The sequence below is a fragment of the Oncorhynchus masou genome, chromosome 5 (genome assembly GCF_036934945.1).
Source record: "Oncorhynchus masou masou isolate Uvic2021 chromosome 5, UVic_Omas_1.1, whole genome shotgun sequence".
In the NCBI taxonomy this organism is placed as follows: domain Eukaryota; kingdom Metazoa; phylum Chordata; class Actinopteri; order Salmoniformes; family Salmonidae; genus Oncorhynchus; species Oncorhynchus masou.
In genome coordinates this window covers 88,071,144-88,095,639 of record NC_088216.1, presented here as the reverse complement: position 1 = coordinate 88,095,639, position 24,496 = coordinate 88,071,144, and the positions used below count along the sequence as shown (strand labels likewise).

The following is a 24,496-nucleotide window of genomic DNA, read 5'->3' as shown; positions in this document are numbered from 1 at the left end:
TACAGGTCAGTGTGTGTCAGACAGACAGAGAGCTGTACAGGTCAGTGTGTTTAGACAGACAGAGAGCTGTACAGGTCAGTGTGTTTAGACAGACAGAGAGCTGTACAGGTCAGTGTGTTTAGACAGACAGAGAGCTGTACAGGTCAGTGTGTTAGTCAGTGTGTTAGCCAGACAGAGAGCTGTACAGGTCAGTGTGTTTAGACAGACAGAGAGCTGTACAGGTCAGTGTGTTTAGACAGACAGAGAGCTGTACAGGTCAGTGTGTTTAGACAGACAGAGAGCTGTACAGGTCAGTGTGTTTAGACAGACAGAGAGCTGTACAGGTCAGTGTGTTTAGACAGACAGAGAGCTGTACAGGTCAGTGTGTTTAGACAGACAGAGAGCTGTACAGGTCAGTGTGTTAGACAGACAGAGAGCTGTACAGGTCAGTGTGTTAGACAGACAGAGAGCTGTACAGGTCAGTGTGTTTAGACAGACAGAGAGCTGTACAGGTCAGTGTGTTTAGACAGACAGAGAGCTGTACAGGTCAGTGTGTTTAGACAGACAGAGAGCTGTACAGGTCAGTGTGTTTAGACAGACAGAGAGCTGTACAGGTCAGTGTGTTAGACAGACAGAGAGCTGTACAGGTCAGTGTGTTAGACAGACAGAGAGCTGTACAGGTCAGTGTGTTTAGACAGACAGACTGAGAGCTGTACAGGTCAGTGTGTTTAGACAGACAGAGAGCTGTACAGGTCAGTGTGTTTAGACAGACAGAGAGCTGTACAGGTCAGTGTGTTAGACAGACAGAGAGCTGTACAGGTCAGTGTGTTAGACAGACAGAGAGCTGTACAGGTCAGTGTGTTAGACAGACAGAGAGCTGTACAGGTCAGACAGAGAGCTGTACAGGTCAGTGTGTTTAGACAGACAGAGAGCTGTACAGGTCAGTGTGTTAGACAGACAGAGAGCTGTACAGGTCAGTGTGTTTAGACAGACAGAGAGCTGTACAGGTCAGTGTGTTAGACAGACAGAGAGCTGTACAGGTCAGTGTGTTTAGACAGACAGAGAGCTGTACAGGTCAGTGTGTTTAGACAGACAGAGAGCTGTACAGGTCAGTGTGTTAGACAGACAGAGAGCTGTACAGGTCAGTGTGCTTTAGACAGACAGAGAGCTGTACAGGTCAGTGTGTTAGACAGACAGAGAGCTGTACAGGTCAGTGTGTTAGACAGACAGAGAGCTGTACAGGTCAGTGTGTTAGACAGACAGAGAGCTGTACAGGTCAGACAGAGAGCTGTACAGGTCAGTGTGTTAGACAGACAGAGAGCTGTACAGGTCAGTGTGTTTAGACAGACAGAGAGCTGTACAGGTCAGTGTGTTAGACAGACAGAGAGCTGTACAGGTCAGTGTGTTAGACAGACAGAGAGCTGTACAGAGAGTCAGTGTGTTAGACAGACAGAGAGCTGTACAGGTCAGTGTGTTAGACAGACAGAGAGCTGTACAGGTCAGTGTGTTAGACAGACAGAGAGCTGTACAGGTCAGTGTGTTAGACAGACAGAGAGCTGTACAGGTCAGTGTGTTAGACAGACAGAGAGCTGTACAGGTCAGTGTGTTTAGACAGACAGAGAGCTGTACAGGTCAGTGTGTTAGACAGACAGAGAGCTGTACAGGTCAGTGTGTTTAGACAGACAGAGAGCTGTACAGGTCAGTGTGTTTAGACAGACAGAGAGCTGTACAGGTCAGTGTGTTAGACAGACAGAGAGCTGTACAGGTCAGTGTGTCAGACAGACAGAGAGCTGTACAGGTCAGTGTGTTAGACAGACAGAGAGCTGTACAGGTCAGTGTGGTAATTTCTAAACGGTTCAGGCGATATGGATATAAATACCGTCAAATGAAAGTTGACAGTCTCCACTTTAACCTCGTAGTCATTGTATAATTTCAAATCCAAAGTGCTTGAATCAAAACTAAAAAAAAAACACAAAAAAATGTGTCACTGTCCCAATATTTTGTGGATCTCTCTGTAGGTATTACATGTAGGTCTCCGTCAGTCTCTCTGTAGGTATTACATGTAGGTCTCTGTCAGTCTCTCTGTAGGTATTACATGTAGGTCTCTTTCAGTCTCTCTGTAGGTATTACATGTAGGTCTCCGTCAGTCTCTCTGTAGGTATTACATGTAGGTCTCTGTCAGTCTCTCTGTAGGTATTACCTGTAGGTCTCCGTCAGTCTCTCTGTAGGTATCACATGTATGTCTCTGTCAGTCTCTCTGTAGGTATTACATGTAGGTCTCCGTCAGTCTCTCAGACAGACAGAGAGCTGTAGGTATTACATGTAGGTCTCCGTCAGTCTCTCTGTAGGTTTTACATGTAGGTCTCCGTCAGTCTCTCTGTAGGTATTACATGTAGGTCTCCGTCAGTCTCTCTGTAGGTATTACATGTAGGTCTCTGTCAGTCTCTCTGTAGGTATTACATGTAGGTCTCTTTCAGTCTCTCTGTAGGTATTACATGTAGGTCTCCGTCAGTCTCTCTGTAGGTATTACATGTAGGTCTCTGTCAGTCTCTCTGTAGGTATTACCTGTAGGTCTCCGTCAGTCTCTCTGTAGGTATCACATGTATGTCTCTGTCAGTCTCTCTGTAGGTATTACATGTAGGTCTCCGTCAGTCTCTCTGTAGGTATTACATGTAGGTCTCCGTCAGTCTCTCTGTAGGTTTTACATGTAGGTCTCCGTCAGTCTCTCTGTAGGTATTACATGTAGGTCTCCGTCAGTCTCTCTGTAGGTATTACATGTAGGTCTCTGTCAGTCTCTCTGTAGGTATTACATGTAGGTCTCCGTCAGTCTCTCTGTAGGTATTACATGTAGGTCTCCGTCAGTCTCTCTGTAGGTTTTACATGTAGGTCTCCGTCAGTCTCTCTGTAGGTATTACATGTAGGTCTCCGTCAGTCTCTCTGTAGGTATTACATGTAGGTCTCCGTCAGTCTCTCTGTAGGTATTACATGTAGGTCTCCGTCAGTCTCTCTGTAGGTATTACATGTAGGTCTCCGTCAGTCTCTCTGTAGTGATGGCCGATCTACTTCCTGCAGTTATTGATCAATATAACTTTTCTTTATCGAGAACAGACGCTAGTTGTACCGTACACACACTGCTGATGAAAAGATATAAACCCCTCCTTCAAGTTGTGCTGCTGAACCTTCTGCAACTTGTTCAAAGGGTTTAAAACATCCTCAGTGTAAAGAGATACAAAAAAAGAGACAAAATAGGTAAATAATTGTGCATAATAATTGTTTTTGAAAAATCAAATGTTTTTCCTGTTCTGGCGGTTTTGTTATTGTTATTATTTATAGCCCCTTGACCGTGCGGCCTACAATAATATGATGGTCATGAGATCACTGATACTCTCCTCTAAGAGGCTGTTAAGTGCATCACCACAGTGAAGAGGCAACAGTCAGTTATTCTTCTCTCTAAGAGCAGAGGGAGATACTTCCCCCTCTTTAACTCCTTCACCCCAGAGGGAGATACTTCCCCCTCTATAACTCCTTCACCCCAGAGACAGAGGGAGATACTTCCCCCTCTATAACTCCTTCACCCCAGAGACAGAGGGAGATACTTCCCCCTCTATAACTCCTTCACCCCAGAGACAGAGGGAGATACTTCCTCCTCTATAACTCCTTCACCCCAGAGGGAGATACTTCCCCCTCTATAACTCCTTCACCCCAGAGGGAGATACTTCCCCCTCTATAACTCCTTCACCCCAGAGACAGAGGGAGATACTTCCCCCTCTATAACTCCTTCACCCCAGAGACAGAGGGAGATACTTCCTCCTCTATAACTCCTTCACCCCAGAGACAGAGGGAGATACTTCCTCCTCTATAACTCCTTCACCCCAGAGACAGAGGGAGATACTTCCCCCTCTATAACTCCTTCACCCCAGAGACAGAGGGAGATACTTCCTCCTCTATAACTCCTTCACCCCAGAGACAGAGGGAGATACTTCCTCCTCTATAACTCCTTCACCCCAGAGACAGAGGAGATACTTCCCCCTCTATAACTCCTTCACCCCAGAGACAGAGGGAGATACTTCCTCCTCTATAACTCCTTCACCCCAGAGACAGAGGGAGATACTTCCCCTCTATAACTCCTTCACCCCAGAGACAGAGGGAGATACTTCCTCCTCTATAACTCCTTCACCCCAGAGACAGAGGGAGATACTTCCTCCTCTATAACTCCTTCACCCCAGAGACAGAGGGAGATACTTCCCCCTCTATAACTCCTTCACCCCAGAGACAGAGGGAGATACTTCCTCCTCTATAACTCCTTCACCCCAGAGACAGAGGGAGATACTTCCCCCTCTATAACTCCTTCACCCCAGAGACAGAGGGAGATACTTCCTCCTCTATAACTCCTTCACCCCAGAGACAGAGGGAGATACTTCCTCCTCTATAACTCCTTCACCCCAGAGACAGAGGGAGATACTTCCTCCTCTATAACTCCTTCACTCTAGAGGGAGATACTTCCTCCTCTATAACTCCTTCACCCCAGAGACAGAGGGAGATACTTCCTCCTCTATAACTCCTTCACCCCAGAGACAGAGGGAGATACTTCCTCCTCTATAACTCCTTCACTCTAGAGGAGATACTTCCTCCTCTATAACTCCTTCACCCCAGAGACAGAGGGAGATACTTCCTCCTCTATAACTCCTTCACCCCAGAGACAGAGGGAGATACTTCCTCCTCTATAACTCCTTCACCCCAGAGGGAGATACTTCCTCCTCTTTAACTCCTTCACTCCAGAGGGAGATACTTCCTCCTCTATAACTCCTTCACTCTAGAGGGAGATACTTCCTCCTCTACAACTCCTTCACCCCAGAGGCAGAGGGAGATACTTCCTCCTCTATAACTCCTTCACCCCAGAGGGAGATACTTCCTCCTCTTTAACTCCTTCACTCCAGAGGGAGATACTTCCTCCTCTATAACTCCTTCACCCCAGAGGGAGATACTTCCCCCTCTATAACTCCTTCACCCCAGAGGGAGATACTTCCTCCTCTATAACTCCTTCACCCCAGAGGGAGATACTTCCTCCTCTATAACTCCTTCACCCCAGAGGGAGATACTTCCCCCTCTATAACTCCTTCACCCCAGAGGGAGATACTTCCCCCTCTATAACTCCTTCACCCCAGAGACAGAGGGAGATACTTCCTCCTCTATAACTCCTTCACCCCAGAGACAGAGGGAGATACTTCCTCCTCTATAACTCCTTCACCCCAGAGGCAGATACTTCCTCCTCTATAACTCCTCCACCCCAGAGGCAGATACTTCCTCCTCTATAACTCCTTCACCCCAGAGGGAGATACTTCCTCCTCTATAACTCCTTCACCTCAGAGGCAGATACTTCCTCCTCTATAACTCCTTCACTCTAGAGGGAGATACTTCCTCCTCTATAACTCCTTCACCCCAGAGACAGAGGGAGATACTTCCTCCTCTATAACTCCTTCACCCCAGAGACAGAGGGAGATACTTCCTCCTCTATAACTCCTTCACCCCAGAGACAGAGGGAGATACTTCCTCCTCTATAACTCCTTCACCCCAGAGACAGAGGGAGATACTTCCTCCTCTATAACTCCTTCACCCCAGAGGCAGATACTTCCTCCTCTATAACTCCTCCACCCCAGAGGCAGATACTTCCTCCTCTATAACTCCTTCACCCCAGAGGGAGATACTTCCTCCTCTATAACTCCTTCACCCCAGAGACAGATACTTCCTCCTCTATAACTCCTTCACCCCAGAGAGAGATACTTCCCCCTCTATAACTCCTTCACCCCAGAGGGAGATACTTCCTCCTCTATAACTCCTTCACTCTAGAGGGAGATACTTCCCCCTCTATAACTCCTTCACCCCAGAGGGAGATACTTCCTCCTCTATAACTCCTTCACCCCAGAGGGAGATACTTCCTCCTCTATAACTCCTTCACCCCAGAGACAGAGGCAGATACTTCCTCCTCTATAACTCCTTCACTCTAGAGGGAGATACTTCCCCCTCTATAACTCCTTCACCCCAGAGACAGATACTTCCCCCTCTATAACTCCTTCACCCCAGAGGGAGATACTTCCTCCTCTATAACTCCTCCACCCCAGAGGCAGATACTTCCTCCTCTATAACTCCTTCACCCCAGAGGGAGATACTTCCCCCTCTATAACTCCTTCACCCCAGAGACAGAGGGAGATACTTCCTCCTCTATAACTCCTTCACCCCAGAGACAGATACTTCCTCCTCTATAACTCCTTCACCCCAGAGGGAGATACTTCCTCCTCTATAACTCCTTCACCCCAGAGGGAGATACTTCCCCCTCTATAACTCCTTCACCCCAGAGGGAGATACTTCCTCCTCTATAACTCCTTCACCCCAGAGACAGATACTTCCTCCTCTATAACTCCTTCACTCCAGAGGGAGATACTTCCTCCTCTATAACTCCTTCACCCCAGAGGGAGATACTTCCCCCTCTATAACTCCTTCACCCCAGAGACAGATACTTCCTCCTCTATAACACCTTTACCCCAGAGGGAGATACTTCCTCCTCTATAACTCCTTCACCCCAGAGGGAGATACTTCCCCCTCTATAAGTCCTTCACCCCAGAGGCAGATACTTCCTCCTCTATAACTCCTTCACCCCAGAGGCAGATACTTCCTCCTCTATAACTCCTTCACCCCAGAGGGAGATACTTCCTCCTCTATAACTCCTTCACCCCAGAGGGAGATACTTCCCCCTCTATAACTCCTTCACCCCAGAGGGAGATACTTCCTCCTCTATAACTCCTTCACCCCAGAGGGAGATTCTTCCTCCTCTATAACTCCTTCACCCCAGAGGGAGATACTTCCTCCTCTATAACTCCTTCACCCCAGAGGGAGATACTTCCTCCTCTATAACTCCTTCACCCCAGAGGGAGATACTTCCTCCTCTATAACTCCTTCACCCCAGAGACAGATACTTCCTCCTCTATAACTCCTTCACCCCAGAGAGAGATACTTCCCCCTCTATAACTCCTTCACCCCAGAGGGAGATACTTCCTCCTCTATAACTCCTTCACCCCAGAGGGAGATACTTCCTCCTCTATAACTCCTTCACCCCAGAGACAGATACTTCCTCCTCTATAACTCCTTCACCCCAGAGGGAGATACTTCCTCCTCTATAACTCCTTCACCCCAGAGACAGAGGGAGATACTTCCTCCTCTATAACTCCTTCACCCCAGAGGGAGATACGTCCTCCTCTATAACTCCTTCACCCCAGAGGCAGATACTTCCTCCTCTATAACTCCTTCACCCCAGAGACAGAGGGAGATACTTCCTCCTCTATAACTCCTTCACCCCAGAGGGAGATACTTCCTCCTCTATAAGTCCTTCACCCCAGAGGGAGATACTTCCTCCTCTATAACTCCTTCACCCCAGAGGCAGATACTTCCTCCTCTATAACTCCTTCACCCCAGAGGCAGATACTTCCTCCTCTATAACTCCTTCACCCCAGAGGGAGATACTTCCTCCTCTATAACTCCTTCACCCCAGAGACAGATACTTCCTCCTCTATAACTCCTTCACCCCAGAGACAGATACTTCCTCCTCTATAACTCCTTCACCCCAGAGGGAGATACTTCCCCCTCTATAACTCCTTCACCCCAGAGACAGATACTTCCTCCTCTATAACTCCTTCACCCCAGAGACAGATACTTCCTCCTCTATAACTCCTTCACCCCAGAGGGAGATACTTCCCCCTCTATAACTCCTTCACCCCAGAGACAGATACTTCCTCCTCTATAACTCCTTCACCCCAGAGGGAGATACGTCCTCCTCTATAACTCCTTCACCCCAGAGGCAGATACTTCCTCCTCTATAACTCCTTCACCCCAGAGACAGAGGGAGATACTTCCTCCTCTATAACTCCTTCACCCCAGAGACAGATACTTCCTCCTCTATAACTCCTTCACCCCAGAGACAGATACTTCCTCCTCTATAACTCCTTCACCCCAGAGGGAGATACTTCCCCCTCTATAACTCCTTCACCCCAGAGACAGATACTTCCTCCTCTATAACTCCTTCACCCCAGAGGGAGATACTTCCTCCTCTATAACTCCTTCACCCCAGAGACAGAGGGAGATACTTCCTCCTCTATAACTCCTTCACCCCAGAGGGAGATACGTCCTCCTCTATAACTCCTTCACCCCAGAGGCAGATACTTCCTCCTCTATAACTCCTTCACCCCAGAGACAGAGGGAGATACTTCCTCCTCTATAACTCCTTCACCCCAGAGACAGAGGGAGATACTTCCTCCTCTATAAGTCCTTCACCCCAGAGGGAGATACTTCCTCCTCTATAACTCCTTCACCCCAGAGACAGAGGGAGATACTTCCTCCTCTATAACTCCTTCACCCCAGAGGCAGATACTTCCTCCTCTATAACTCCTTCACCCCAGAGACAGAGGGAGATACTTCCTCCTCTATAACTCCTTCACCCCAGAGGTAGATACTTCCTCCTCTATAACTCCTTCACCCCAGAGGCAGATACTTCCTCCTCTATAACTCCTTCACCCCAGAGGGAGATACGTCCTCCTCTATAACTCCTTCACCCCAGAGGCAGATACTTCCTCCTCTATAACTCCTTCACCCCAGAGACAGAGGGAGATACTTCCTCCTCTATAACTCCTTCACCCCAGAGGGAGATACTTCCTCCTCTATAAGTCCTTCACCCCAGAGGGAGATACTTCCTCCTCTATAACTCCTTCACCCCAGAGGTAGATACTTCCTCCTCTATAACTCCTTCACCCCAGAGGCAGATACTTCCTCCTCTATAACTCCTTCACCCCAGAGGCAGATACTTCCTCCTCTATAACTCCTTCACCCCAGAGGCAGATACTTCCTCCTCTATAACTCCTTCACCCCAGAGACAGAGGGAGATACTTCCTCCTCTATAACTCCTTCACCCCAGAGGGAGTTACTTCCTCCTCTATAACTCCTTCACCCCAGAGGGAGATACTTCCTCCTCTATAACTCCTTCACCCCAGAGGCAGATACTTCCTCCTCTATAACTCCTTCACCCCAGAGGCAGATACTTCCTCCTCTATAACTCCTTCACCCCAGAGACAGAGGGAGATACTTCCTCCTCTATAACTCCTTCACCCCAGAGGGAGATACTTCCTCCTCTATAACTCCTTCACCCCAGAGGGAGATACTTCCTCCTCTATAACTCCTTCACCCCAGAGACAGAGGGAGTCGAGGCATCAGTCAGCATGTGAGAGAGGAGATAATGAAGCATGAAGCGACTAGCTAGCAACAGGCTTCGATCCGCCGCCCACACAGCAACGCAGGCACAGCAGGGATTCTGCAGTCACACTCTTTTGTACTGTCTTGGTATCTTCCCATAATCACCCCTGTCACTGTTGCCATAAAATCTGTTCCCTTAAAAATATCTCTGTACAAACTAATCTTGATATGACTTTAAGAGATACTTTCAAGCATACAGGGTTATCATGGAGTAACCAAGGAGTCTATTAAGCAGTTAAATGCTGTAGTTACTGTTGTGTGATTAACAGAGTTTATATAGAAGTACCATCTCTGTAGGAGGATACCATATTCTATTACTGGGTCCAGTTTGCAAAGCTAATTCTTGAGCTGAGTGTGTTAAGTACTGTAGGCTATATTTAGTTCCGTGTATGTTACGGGTGATGATTGTGAGGCGCTATACAAATTAGACAGTCTGTTATGAATCCCTTTTGGCCCGACAGTCTAGGGGGGATGGTAATGAGACCCGTAACATAACTCATGCAAATTATAATAGTGACAAAGTAAAAGTGAGAACGAAATAACCAGGACAACTGAAATCTACCGTCAAACTCAAGGTTTATTTGAAAACACATGGTAATGGGGGGGAGCAGGAAAAGGGGCTGAGCTGGACCCAAGGAAAGAAACAATAAGTATTCAAAAACACCCCTAAGCTAGACTAGTCTACTTTAACAACAGCTAACTAACTAACCAAAAATACAGTGGGTGGTCCGCCCAGTTCTAACTAGTGTATTTAACAAAGTCTACCTACGGGTAGTGTATGCCCATGGGCGACTTGTCTTGGTTCCCCCTTTTCCCACCAGCGAACAAACAAACACCATAACCAAAAACAATACTCACAGGTGATGACAAAGTGCTATGAGGTGTTTAAACAAAAGAGAGGTTAAGAAACAACGAGAGAATGAACCACAGAGACCTACAGACATGGCATTTACAGAGAGATTCAACTCTAGAGCAAACTACTGACAGGGTTTTTAACTTCTTGAAACTCCCCATCCCGGATCCGGGTTTGTGACTAAAGCCTCAGGCTCATTAGCATAACGCAACGTTAACGATTTCTGAAAATCGCAAATAAAATGAAAATAATGCGTCTGCTCTCAAGCTTAGCCTTTTCTTAACAACACTATCATCTCAGATTTTCAAAATATGCTTTTGAACCATAGAAATTGACTAATTTGTGTAAGAGTATGCAAACTAGCATAGCATTTTGAGTAGCATTTAGCACGCAACATTTTCACAAAAACCAGATAACCAAATAAATAAAATAATTTACCTTTGAAGAGCTTCTGATGTTTTCAATGAGGAGACTCTCAGTTACATACCAAATGCGCAGTTTTTCCTGAAAGCGTCTGTGTGTAGGAGAAATTGTTCCGTTTTCTACATTGCGTCTGGCTACCGAAACGAACCGAAAATTCAGTCACCTACAACGTAAAACTTTTTCCGGATTAACTACATAATATCGACCCGAAACATGGCAAACGTTGTTTGGAATCAATCCTCAAGGTGTTTTTTCACATATCTCTTCATTGATATGCAGTTCGTGGAAGCTTGCTTTCCTCTCTGTATCCCATGGGAAAATACTGGCAGGTGACTTTTGCGCACCAATTTCGGCGCAGGACACCGGGCGGACACCTGGTAAATGTGGTCTCTTATGGTCAATCTTCCAATGATCTGCCTACAATTACGTCACAATGCTGCAGACACCTTGGGGAAACGACAGAAAGGGCAGGCTCATTCCTCTCGCATTCACAGCCATATAAGGAGACAATGGAAAACAGAGCCTCAAAAATCCTTGTCATTTCCTGGATGCCATCTCATCTTGGTTTTGCCTGAAGCTCACGTTCTAGGGCACGCACAGAGAATATCTTGGTATTTCTGGACACGTCAGAGTGTTTTCTTTCGAATGCTATCAATTATATGCATAGTCGAGCATCTTTTTGTGACAAAATATCTTGTTTAAAACGGGAACGTTTTTCATCCAAAAATGAAATAGCGCCCCCATAGATGTAAGAGGTTAAACCAAGGCAAAGGAACTGATTGGGTAGGAAACAGGAGGAGGTGTGTCTTCTGATTGGTGACTGATTGGGGAATGATGATTTTCACCTGTGAGGGGAGAAGGAGAGAAAAGAAACACACACACAGGATACACACACAGGATACTTGTATCCGTAACACAGTCACACAAGACGAGGACTTCAAATAGGTCTATGGCTTGTCAAGGGAACTGTAGCCCACTGTTCAGATGGGTAAAAGGAAACTGACATCTGGACATGGACTGTAAGTCTGTAACATCTTACATCTTAATATTAACTCCTGTAGAATGAAGAATTTCTTGCACTAAAATGTAGGCAACATTTTTAATTGATTCATTTACGTCTGCATCTCCCGAGAAGATAGTATTTCAACCAGAAACATATCTACAAATCAGGCAACAAAATAGTCCTGCACCCCCTGTCAAAAACACCGTTCTTACGTCTTTGACTGTATCCTATTAGCACATTTTCTATATTTGTGGGTTTGGGCCAAAGACTTTCACTTCATCACATATAGTCGGGTGGTTGCGGACGGGTTATTCGGAATTGTGGGCGGGTCAAACTTCTAACAGGCACCTTTAAAACAGTTACAGAGTTGAATGGCTGTGATTGGAGAACACTGAGGATGGATCAACAACATTGTACTTACTCCATAATACTAACCTAAATGACAGAGTTTAATGGCTGTGATTGGAGACAACTAAGAATGCATCAACAACATCGTATTTACTCCATAATACTAACCTAAATGACAGAGTTTAATGGCTGTGATTGGAGAACACTAAGGATGCATCAACAACATTGTACTTACTCCATAATACTAACCTACATGACAGAGTTTAATGGCTGTGATTGGAGAACACTGAGGATGGCTCAACAACATCGTATTTACTCCATAATACTAACCTAAATGACAGAGTTTAATGGCTGTGATTGGAGAACACTGAGGATGGCTCAACAACATTGTATTTACTCCATAATACTAACCTAAATGACAGAGTTTAATGGCTGTGATTGGAGAACACTGAGGATGCATCAACAACATTGTACTTACTCCATAATACTAACCTAAATGACAGAGTTTAATGGCTGTGATTGGAGACAACTAAGAATGCATCAACAACATCGTATTTACTCCATAATACTAACCTAAATGACAGAGTTTAATGGCTGTGATTGGAGAACACTGAGGATGGCTCAACAACATCGTATTTACTCCATAATAATAACCTAAATGACAGAGTTTAATGGCTGTGATTGGAGAACACTGAGGATGGATCAACAACATCGTACTTACTCCATAATACTAACCTAAATGACAGAGTTTAATGGCTGTGATTGGAGAACACTGAGGATGGAATCAACAACATCGTACTTACTCCATAATACTAACCTAAATGACAGAGTTTAATGGCTGTGATTGGAGAACACTGAGGATGGAATCAACAACATTGTAGTTACTCCATAATACTAACCTAAATGACAGAGTTTAATGGCTGTGATTGGAGAACACTGAGGATGGAATCAACAACATTGTAGTTACTCCATAATACTAACCTAAATGACAGAGTTTAATGGCTGTGATAGGAGAACACTGAGGATGGATCAACAACATTGTAGTTACTCCATAATACTAACCTAAATGACAGAGTTTAATGGCTGTGATTGGAGAACAATGAGGATGGATCAACAACATTGTATTTAATCCATAATACTAACCTAAATGACAGAGTTTAATGGCTGTGATAGGAGAACAATGAGGATGGATCAACAACATTGTAGTTACTCCATAATACTAACCTAAATGACAGAGTTTAATGGCTGTGATAGGAGAACAATGAGGATGGATCAACAACATTGTAGTTACTCCACAATACTAACCTAAATGACAGAGTTTAATGGCTGTGATAGGAGAACACTGAGGATGGAATCAACAACATTGTAGTTACTCCACAATACTAACCTAAATGACAGAGTTTAATGGCTGTGATAGGAGAACAATGAGGATGGATCAACAACATTGTAGTTACTCCATAATACTAACCTAAATGACAGAGTTTAATGGCTGTGATAGGAGAACAATGAGGATGGATCAACAACATTGTAGTTACTCCATAATACTAACCTAAATGACAGAGTTTAATGGCTGTGATAGGAGAACAATGAGGATGGATCAACAACGTTGTAGTTACTCCACAATACTAACCTAAATGACAGAGTTTAATGGCTGTGATAGGAGAACAATGAGGATGGATCAACAACATTGTAGTTACTCCATAATACTAACCTAAATGACAGAGTTTAATGGCTGTGATAGGAGAACAATGAGGATGGATCAACAACGTTGTAGTTACTCCACAATACTAACCTAAATGACAGAGTTTAATGGCTGTGATAGGAGACAACTAAGGATGGATCAACAACGTTGTAGTTACTCCACAATACTAACCTAAATGACAGAGTTTAATGGCTGTGATTGGAGACAACTGAGGATGGATCAACAACATTGTAGTTACTCCATAATACTAACCTAAATGACAGAGTTTAATGGCTGTGATTGGAGACAACTGAGGATGGATCAACAACATTGTAGTTACTCCACAATACTAACCTAAATGACAGAGTTTAATGGCTGTGATTGGAGAACACTAAGGATGGATCAACAACGTTGTAGTTACTCCACAATACTAACCTAAATGACAGAGTTTAATGGCCGTGATAGGAGAACACTGAGGATGGATCAACAACATTGTAGTTACTCCACAATACTAACCTAAATGACAGAGTGAAAAGAATGAGGCCTGTACAGAATAAAAATATGACATTAAGTCACTAAAGTAATACTACATGAAACATCTGGCAAAGAAATGCACTTTGCTGTCCTAAATAGAAAGTGTTTTGTTTTAAGGCAAATTCAACACAACACATCACTAAGTACCACTCTTCATATTTTCAAGCATAGTGGTGACTACATCGGGTTATGGGTATGCTTGTCATCATTTTTTTGGATACAAATACACAGAATGGAGCTAAGTTCAGGTAAAACCTGGTTCAGTCTGATTTCCAACAGTTGCTTACCAAGAAGACATCTAATGTTCCTGAGTGGCCGAGTTTTGACTTAAAATCAGCTTGAAAATCTATAGCAAGACTTGAAAATGGCTTTCTACCAATGATCAACAACCAACTTGACAGTGTTTGAAAACATTTTTTAGGAATAATGGGCAAGTATTGTACAATCAAGGTGTGCAACACTCAGAGATTTACCCATAAAGAATCACAGCTGTAATCGCTGCCAAAGGTGATACTAACATGTATTGACTCAGGGCGTTGGATACTTATCTAATCAAAATGTATATTAGTGTTTTTTATTTTCCATAACTGTTTCTTCCACTGAGACATTACAGACTCTTTATGTAGATCGTTGACAAAAAAAACAAAAAACAACTCAATCCATTTTAATCCCACTTTGTAACACAACAAAATGTGGGGAAAAAACAAGGGGTGTGAAAGGTCCTGTATATATATGCACCAGTCAGGCATGTTCATGTGTATCTGATGGTAACCTCATCATAAGGCTAGCTTTTCGAGGGCGCGGCTTGCTAAGATGCCGGCCGTGTGTGTTTGCGAGAGACAGAGGTCCGGTTCTCGACGTGAGCCGGTTGAGGGAGAAAGAGGTACTGCTAAGCCAGCCACCGTGACGCCTGTCTGGTACTGCTAAGTCTGTCAGCAACTCTCACCAAGTGATTATATGTTCATGTTAGGAAACTCAGCCTTTTTACAAAGTGCAGGGATGTAACAGCGCTGTGTCATGTTGTGCCGCTCCCGTTACAGGAAGTGCTGCGACGTCAGTGAATTTCAACAGGAACGGTGATGCTCCGGGACGTTACGACCTGTTCCAGTATCAGATCAACAACGACAGCTCCCCGGGGTACAAGAACATTGGACAGTGGACAGAGACATTACAGCTCAACGTGAGTACGACAGAGACATTACAGCTCAACGTGAGTACGACAGAGACATTACAGCCCAACGTGAGTACGACAGAGACCTTACAGCTCAACGTGAGTACGACAGAGACATTACAGCCCAACGTGAGTACGACAGAGACATTACAGCTCAACGTGAGTACGACAGAGACATTACAGCTCAACGTGAGTACGACAGAGACATTACAGCTCAACGTGAGTATGACAGAGACATTACAGCTCAACGTGAGTACGACAGAGACATTACAGCTCAACGTGAGTACGACAGAGACATTACAGCTCAACGTGAGTACGACAGAGACATTACAGCTCAACGTGAGTACGACAGAGACATTACAGCTCAACGTGAGTACGACAGAGACATTACAGCTCAACGTGAGTACGACAGAGACATTACAGCTCAACGTGAGTACGACAGAGACATTACAGGTCAACGTGAGTACGACAGAGACATTACAGCTCAACGTGAGTACGACAGAGACATTACAGCTCAACGTGAGTACGACAGAGACATTACAGCTCAACGTGAGTACGACAGAGACATTACAGCTCAACGTGAGTACGATGATGTGTGTATATGCAAGCGGAGGGATTTGATCTCCCGCGTAGTAACCCATCGTCTTAAAACCATTACACCGAGAGGGCATCCTAGTGTTCTGAGTGTGTCTTCGACAGGGATACTCTGTGGCGTTATCGTGCGCATGTTGAGTTTGTCTACTCTCTCCTCCTACTCTCTCCTCGTACTCTCTCCTAGTACTCTCTCCTCGTACTCTCTCCTCGTACTCTCTCCTCGTACTCTCTCCTCGTACTCTCTCCTAGTACTCTCTCCTCGTACTCTCTCCTCGTACTCTCTCCTCGTACTCTCTCCTAGTACTCTCTCCTCGTACTCTCTCCTCGTACTCTCTCCTCGTACTCTCTCCTAGTACTCTCTCCTAGTATTCTCTCCTCGTACTCTCTACTATTTCAGTCCCCTCGTACTCTGTCTTCGTACTCTCTCCTAGTACTCTCTTCTCGTACTCTCTCCTAGTTCAGTCTCCTCGTACTCTCACCTCGTACTCTCTCCTCGTACTCTCTCCTAGTACTCTCTCCTCGTACTCTCTCCTCGTACTCTCTCCTAGTACTCTCTCCTAGTATTCTCTCCTCGTACTCTCTCCTCGTACTCTCTACTAGTTCAGTCCCCTCGTACTCTGTCTTCGTACTCTCTCCTAGTACTCTCTCCTTGTACTCTCTCCTAGTTCAGTCTCCTCGTACCCTCACCTCGTACTCTCTCCTAGGTCTCTCTCCTCGTACTCTCTCCTCGTACTCTCTCCTCGTACTCTCACCTCGTACTCTCTCCTAGGTCTCTCTCCTCGTACTCTCTCCTAGGTCTCTCTCCTCGTACTCTCTCCTCGTACTCTCTCCTCGTACTCTCACCTCGTACTCTCTCCTAGGTCTCTCTCCTCGTACTCTCTCCTAGGTCTCTCCTCGTACTCTCTCCTAGTACTCTCTCCTCGTACTCTCTCCTAGTACTCTCTCCTTGTACTCTCACCTCGTACTCTCTCCTAGGTCTCTCCTCGTACTCTCTCCTAGTACTCTCTCCTCGTACTCTCTCCTAGTACTCTCTCCTTGTACTCTCTCCTAGTTCAGTCTTCTTCTTTTTTCTTCTTCTGTGGATTTAATATGGCGATTGGCAACCAACTTTAATGTGTGTTACTGCAAATGACTGGACTGTGGATCTCGTTCATCTTTTATTCACCCACGTGTGTATATGTGTATATGCTCCTAAAAACCAGAGAGGAGATGGGAGAGGCAGGACTTGCAGTGCACCAGGCACAAAAATAAATGTACGCTCTATTATAGTGCCTGGCTATGCAGATGCTCATTGACGCGCGTGAGCAGTTTGGATGAAATGATTCATGCTTGCGCACACAATGCTGCCGGTGTGGTCAGCATGTAAAAGGAATCATACAACGGGTGGGTCTAATCCTGAATGCTGATTGGTTTAAACCGCATTCCATTCCGTGTCTATTCCATAAATTACCACCGGCTAAATCTATGACTTTAAAATGCCTATTTGCTCTGTTACATCTGACTGCACAATTCACTGTCTCATCAGCCCAACCAGGCAATTTATAAACTTGATCTCCACTATAAAAAACATCTAGACATTATCTCACATTTCTTTTAGACTGACATTTAGTTTCCAACAGCGGAGAATAACCCTTCCTGTCTGTCTCTCCGACATTTGCAAAATTGTTTCAAAATTCAGATTCGATCTATTGTAATGAACGTGTCGGGAGTCGAGACGAGACAGACAGACAGGCAGCGCTTCTCAGCCAGTCGAAATCAAGAATTAGCTGGCCATTTATAGGGAATAGTGTGCCATTTATAGAGAATAGTGTGCCATTTATAGGGAATAGTGTGCCATTTATAGGGAATAGTGTGCCATTTATAGGGAATAGGGTGCCATTTATAGGGAATAGTGTGCCATTTATAGGGAATAGGGTGCCATTTAAAGGAAGCCTATATTAGGGAATAGAGTGCCATTTTAGAAATAAATTCATCTTTATTTAAACGGGTAGCCCAGTTGAGAACAAGTTCTCATTTATAACTGTGACCTGGCCGAGATAAAGCAAAGCAGTGTGACAAAGAACAACAACACAGAGCTGCACATAAACAAATGTAGAGTCAACATGTAGAGTAGAACAAATGTAGAGTCAATAACATAGTATAAAAATCTTTATACAGTGTGTGCAAAAGGCAATAAATGGGCCATAGTAGCGGAGTAATTACAATTTAGCAAATTAACACTGGAGAGATAGATGTGCAGATGATGATGTGCAAGTAGAAATACTGGTGTGCAAAAGAGAAGAAAAAGTACATAAAAACAATATGAGGTAGAGAGTTGGATGGGCTACCATGAGGTAGATAGTTGGATGGGCTATTTACAGATGGGCTGTGTACAGGCACAGCGATCAGTAAGCTGCTCAGATAGCTGATGCTTAAAGTTAGTGAGGGAGATATCAGTCTCAAACTTCAGCAATTCTTGCAATTCGTTCCAGTCATTGGCAGCAGAGAACTGGAAGGAAAGGCAGCCAAAGGAGGTGTTGGCTTTGGGGGTGACCAGTGAGATATCCCTAGTGGAGCGCGTGCTACAGGTGGGTGCTGCTATGGTGACCAGTGAGCTGAGATAAGGCGGGGCTTTACCTAGCAAAGACTTATAGATGACCTGGAGCCAGTGGGTCTGGCGGCGAATATGTAGCGAGGGCCAACCAACGAGAGCATACAGGTCGCAGTGGTGGGTGGTATATGGGGCTTTAGTGACAAAACGGATGGCACTGTGATAGACTCCATCCAGACTCCTCCAATTTGACACACTGAACTCTATCTGAGAAGTAGTTGGTGAACCCGGCGAGGCAGTCATTTGAGAAACCAAGGCTATTGAGTCTGCCGATAAGAATACGGTGATTGACAGAGTCGAAAGCCTTGGCCAGGTCAATGAAGATGGCTGCACAGTACTGTCTTTTATCGATGGCCGTTATGATATTGTTTAGTACCTTAAGCATGGCTGAGGTGCATCCGTGACCAGCTCAGAAACCAGATTGCACAGCGGAGAAGGTACGGTGGGATTCGAGATGATCAGTAATCTGTTTGTTAACTTGGCTTTCGAAGACTTTGGAAAGGCAGGGCAGGATGGATATAGGTCTGTAACAGTTTGGGTCTAGAGTGTCACACACCATTGAAGAGGGGGATGATCACCGCAGCTTTCCAATCTTTAGGAATCTCGGACAATTTGAAAGAGAGGTTGAACAGACTAGTAATAGGGGTTGTAAAAATGGCAGCGGATCATTTTAGAAAGATAGAGTCCAGATTGTCAAGCCCAGCTGATTTGTAAGGGTCCAGGTTGTGCAGCTCTTTCAGAACATCTGCTATCTGGATTTGGGTGAAGGAGAAGCTGGGGAAGCTCGGGCAAGTAGCTGCGGGGGGGGGGGGATTTATCTGTGGTGACAGTGTTACCTAGCTTCAGTACAGTGGTCAGCTGGGATGAGGTGCTCTTGTTCTCCATGGACTTTACAGTGTCCTTGAACTTTTTGGAGTTAGAGCTACAGGATGTAAATTTCTGTTTGAAAAAGATAGCCTTAGCTTTCCTAACTGCCTGTGTATATCGGTTCCTAACTTCCCTGAAAAGTTTAATATCGCGGGGTCTATTTGATGCTAGTGCCGTACGCCATAGGATGTGTTTGTGCTGGTCGAGGGCTTTCAGGTCTGGAGTGAACCAAAGGCTCTATCAGTTCTTAGTCCTACATTTTTTGAAATGGGCATGCTAATTTACGATTGTGAGGAAATTACTTTTAAAGAACAACCAGGCATCCTCTACTGACGGGATGAGGTCAATATCCTTCCAGGATACCCGGGCCAGGTCGATTAGAAAGGCCTGCTCGCTTTGAATAGGGTGTAATTTATAAGGAGTAGGGTGCCATTTATAAGCAATAGGAATAGGGTGCCATTTATAAGGAATAGGGTGCCATTTATAAGGAGTAGGGTGCTATTTGTAAGGAGTAGGGTGCCATTTATAGGGAATAGGGTGCCATTTATAAGGAATAGGGTGCCATTTATAAGGAATAGTGTGCTATTTGGTACGCAGTGACATTTCAAACTTGCTAGTGGGCTGGCGACACATGGAGCTGTGGAAACAAGCAAATCGATCAACGTAGATTATAGATGGCATGTTTGTTATTTTGTGCTCATATTCGTTAATGTAAAGAGGAAGAGATTGATTATGTTAATAACTGCTAGACTTGTCCCTTGATATAATGCCCAGGAGGGGGTGCCACTTGACATGATGGTAAAGGGCCAAGGGCCACACCCTCTCATGCAATGTCATGCCAATTAGCCACTTTGTGGCGCTATAATAAGCGATTGAAAATGCAACTTTAAAAGGTCATGCCTGTGCGACCTAGAGGGTGAAAATCTAGTACGTACATCCCTCTCAAGGAACACATTTGCCTCATGGACCGTTCAGGTCCTCCATTTAGAATTTTGTGAAAAACATTTAAACCAATACTCCTCTGGCACCGAATGACCGATCGGCACAAAAGTTGATAGATGTCATCTCTCACAATTATTATTTTTTCCCAGGATAGCATGTCAAACAATTTGACCAATAACCATTCACGTGGGCGTGGTCTGACACAGAAATGTGTTTTTGCAACAAAAACAAGGTAACACCTGTTCCAAAAAAAACTGTCAAGACTCAACTTATCACATTCAGATCGACCACTTGGTGACGCTATAACGGGCATCTGTTTATCTCTCTTGATCTGTTTGACTCAGAGTGACGAAATGTGGCGCACATGCTCAAAGGATATGATTTTTTTTTAAATGTATTTGTATTTGTTGATCTTTTATAAACATTACAACGTATACACATACTAACGATATCTATCTAACTTTTACTGTATGGTTCAGTTTGGCCACATGTTGATGCTGATGGACAGAATAAAATAGTTCATAAAATGGCAGCCATATTGTTTGAGCTTTTTGTATCTGAATTTCTAAAGATGTACCAAACTTGGTGCTTATTGGTCCAGCGGTTCTGGAGAAGAATGTTTTAACCTCTTAAAGTCATCGTCATAAAAACATTTCAAAAATTCTTGAATAGCGTTTTGCATGATCTGTATGATTTAGAATTCTGATATTTGGCAAGTGTGGTAAGGAGTAAAGAAGTAGCTCATCCAATGTGTCAATTTCTTTCCCCCGATGGTGGCAAATATGGCCCACAGCTTGAACCCCGTCATGGCTGCTTGAAGCTATTTATGTATTTGTAACTTGTAATGTTCGCCCTACCAACACATGTATTATAGCTCTAACAGTAGGGCCTTTGCTTTTCGATCCCCAAATCGATTTGCCATGCTTTATGGAATACCATGTACACAGTTCATTTGTCATCCTTGCCGGGATCTCAGGGGAACTCTGTGTATCTGCGTCCCAAACTGGTACCTTATTCCTTATTCAGTGCAATAAATAGACAACATGGGTGCCGTTTGGGATACAGACTATGTCCCTGGCATGATTTCATCTCTCCCCGGTCTCCCCGGACACTAAGGATGAGTCACGGATGACTCCAGCTCCAGACTCCAAGGACGGGCCCCTTAGCTCCCCGTGAAAATGTCATCTCTGCATCATTATGCCCAGTGTGGGGAATAGGCTGTAGGGCTCAATGACTGAACCACTCGGACAAGGGGTGTTTGGGATTATGTGACTGGCAAAGACACAAAGTCAAGTGAAGTCCCCTTAGTTTGTCATTTTGAGCTACTAGATGTCTAGGTAGGGTTTTTACTGCTTAAGTTAAACAATGGAGTTCACGCTACATAGAACATGAACTGTTACTTTATCCGGCTTGAATGCACACTTACAAGCCATCTACAGAGATAGAGAGATGAAGACGGTGTTTGTGAGAGAGTGTGAGAGAGGGAGAGAGAGAGACACAGACAGACAGACAGACAGACAGACAGACAGAGATTGAGACAGACAGACAGACAGACAGACAGACAGACAGACAGACAGACAGACAGACAGACAGACAGAGCAATACAGATTGAATCGAAAGACAGGAAGCGCTGCTCTTCTCCATTCAAATATTACCTTAACGTTAGAATGATTTCACAATACTGACAACAGATCAGCTCACAGAGAGTTAATTCCACCTATTGCTGCGGCTTCTTCTAATGCTTTACCCAATAAAAATGACTCAAATCACCGATTATGCACATCAGGTCACATGCGAGGCTACACGTCACAAAATATTGTATATTGGGACAAATTAAAGACATTAGCCTACACGTAGCAAAAGTGATTGAATATCTAAGGCATTTACATATGTTTGATTTTAATGCAGTCATCTAGGTTTTCATTTGAAGCATATTTTATTTGTATTTTAATTGCAAAGAAATAGGTCACTTTTTATTTGTAGTCAACTTTGTTCTGAAGTCATCGCAGGTCCACAGAGAGAAGGATAAACCCACGTGATTTTATGTTTAACGGAGATCTAATGTTTATTGAGTGACACGTGAGGGCAACAAAAATAAATAAATCATCTTACGATCCACTTAGCTGTTCTACCATCTGAGGCAGGCGTTAGATTACGAGTGTTTTCAAGTGCAAAGTTAATAACAATGGTTTTGGGAAAACAGCTCAGAGATTTTAACAATGCTACTACAAAAAGGTGTAAAGATGAACTTAGCTTTAAGACGCTTTTGAGAACCCAGGCCCAGTCTCACTGGGTTCTGATCAAAAGTTACATAGGGAGTATAGTGCCATTTCGCACACCAACTCAGCGATATTGGGGATAGGTGGAGATGGAAGGAGAGAGAGGCAGCAACTAACTGTAGTGAGTTTAATTTCTTCATGTTTCAAGCAGATCCAACCATTTAATAATTCATGGATGTTACACAATCTTCATTTGCCTGGGCTTAAATTAGCATTTTCTTTTAAAAAAAAACACTTTTTAGGCTTTTAAGCTGTCTAATGTCTCTCTGGTGTAAATGTACCTCTACTCTGACACTCTGTAGTTTTCAAGATGGAGGAAATTTAACCCCAGTGCTCTAACAAGCATTGATACGATTTTTTTTCTTCTCTTCAGTATGAATTAATAACTTGAGTATGTCTGATACAGTCACACTCTTCAGAACTGGGGAGCTTTTTCATGTTGGAGTGATATGATCATCTCTGTCATCTCTATTAGCAGCAATGATCTTTGATCTTGATCTCGTCGACTGGGATTCCTACGGAACTTTCAGGCTCAGCTTGTTTCCCCACTCTTCCCTATATACTGCACTACTTCTGACCACCAGGGCCCATAGGGATAATGCACTACTTCTGACCACCAGGGCCCATAGGTATAATGTACTACTTCTGACCACCAGGGCCCATAGGGATAATGCACTACTTCTGATCACCAGGGCCCCTAGGGATAATGTACTACTTCTGACCACCAGGGCCCATAGGGATAATGCACTACTTCTGACCACCAGGGCCCATAGGGATAATGCACTACTTCTGAACACCAGGGCCCATAGGGATAATGCACTACTTCTGATCACCAGGGCCCCTAGGGATAATGCACTACTTCTGACCACCAGGGCCCATAGGGATAATGCACTACTTCTGACCACCGAGGCCCCTAGGGATAATGCACTACTTCTGACCACCAGGGCCCATAGGGATAATGCACTACTTCTGACCACCAGGGCCCATAGGGATAATGCACTACTTCTGACCTCCAGGGCCCATAGGGATAATGCACTACTTCTGACCACCAGGGCCCCTAGGGATAATGCACTACTTCTGACCACCAGGGCCCATAGGGATAATGCACTACTTCTGATCTGACCACCAGGGCCCATAGGGATAATGCACTACTTCTGACCACCAGGGCCCATAGGGATAATGCACTACTTCTGACCACCAGGGCCCATAGGTATAATGCACTACTTCTGACCACCAGGGCCCATAGGGATAATGCACTACTTCTGATCACCAGGGCCCCTAGGGATAATGTACTATGTCTGACCACCAGGGCCCATAGGGATAATGCACTACTTCTGACCACCAGGGCCCATAGGGATAATGCACTACTTCTGACCACCAGGGCCCATAGGGATAATGCACTACTTCTGACCACCAGGGCCCATAGGGATAATGCACTACTTCTGACCACCGGGGCCCCTAGGGATAATGCACTACTTCTGACCACCAGGGCCCATAGGGATAATGCACTACGTCTGACCACCAGGGCCCATAGGGATAATGCACTACTTTGACCACCAGGGCCCATAGGGATAATGCACTACTTCTGATCACCAGGGCCCTTAGGGATAATGCACTACTTTTGACCACCAGGGCCCATAGGGATAATGCACTACTTCTGACCACCAGGGCCCTTAGGGATAATGTACTACTTTTGACCACCAGGGCCCATAGGGATAATGCACTACTTCTGACCACCAGGGCCCATAGGGATAATGCACTACTTCTGACCACCAGGGCCCTTAGGGATAATGCACTACTTTTGACCACCAGGGCCCATAGGGATAATGCACTACTTCTGACCACCAGGGCCCTTAGGGATAATGCACTACTACCGACCACCAGGGCCCACAGGGATAATGCACTACTACCGACCACCAGGGCCCACAGGGATAATGC

The 24,496-nt window shown here is 44.8% G+C and overlaps 1 protein-coding gene across 1 annotated transcript in view; it reads left to right on the top strand.

The window, feature by feature from the left end:
- The window catches only part of LOC135530281 (metabotropic glutamate receptor 7-like), a 224,017-nt gene that overhangs the window by 72,076 nt on the left and 127,445 nt on the right, over window positions 1-24,496 (top strand). Inside the window, exon 6 of the mRNA XM_064958639.1 lies at window positions 15,156-15,295. Within this exon, the coding sequence (XP_064814711.1) occupies window positions 15,156-15,295 (140 nt within the window). The remainder of the gene's footprint in view (window positions 1-15,155; window positions 15,296-24,496) is intronic.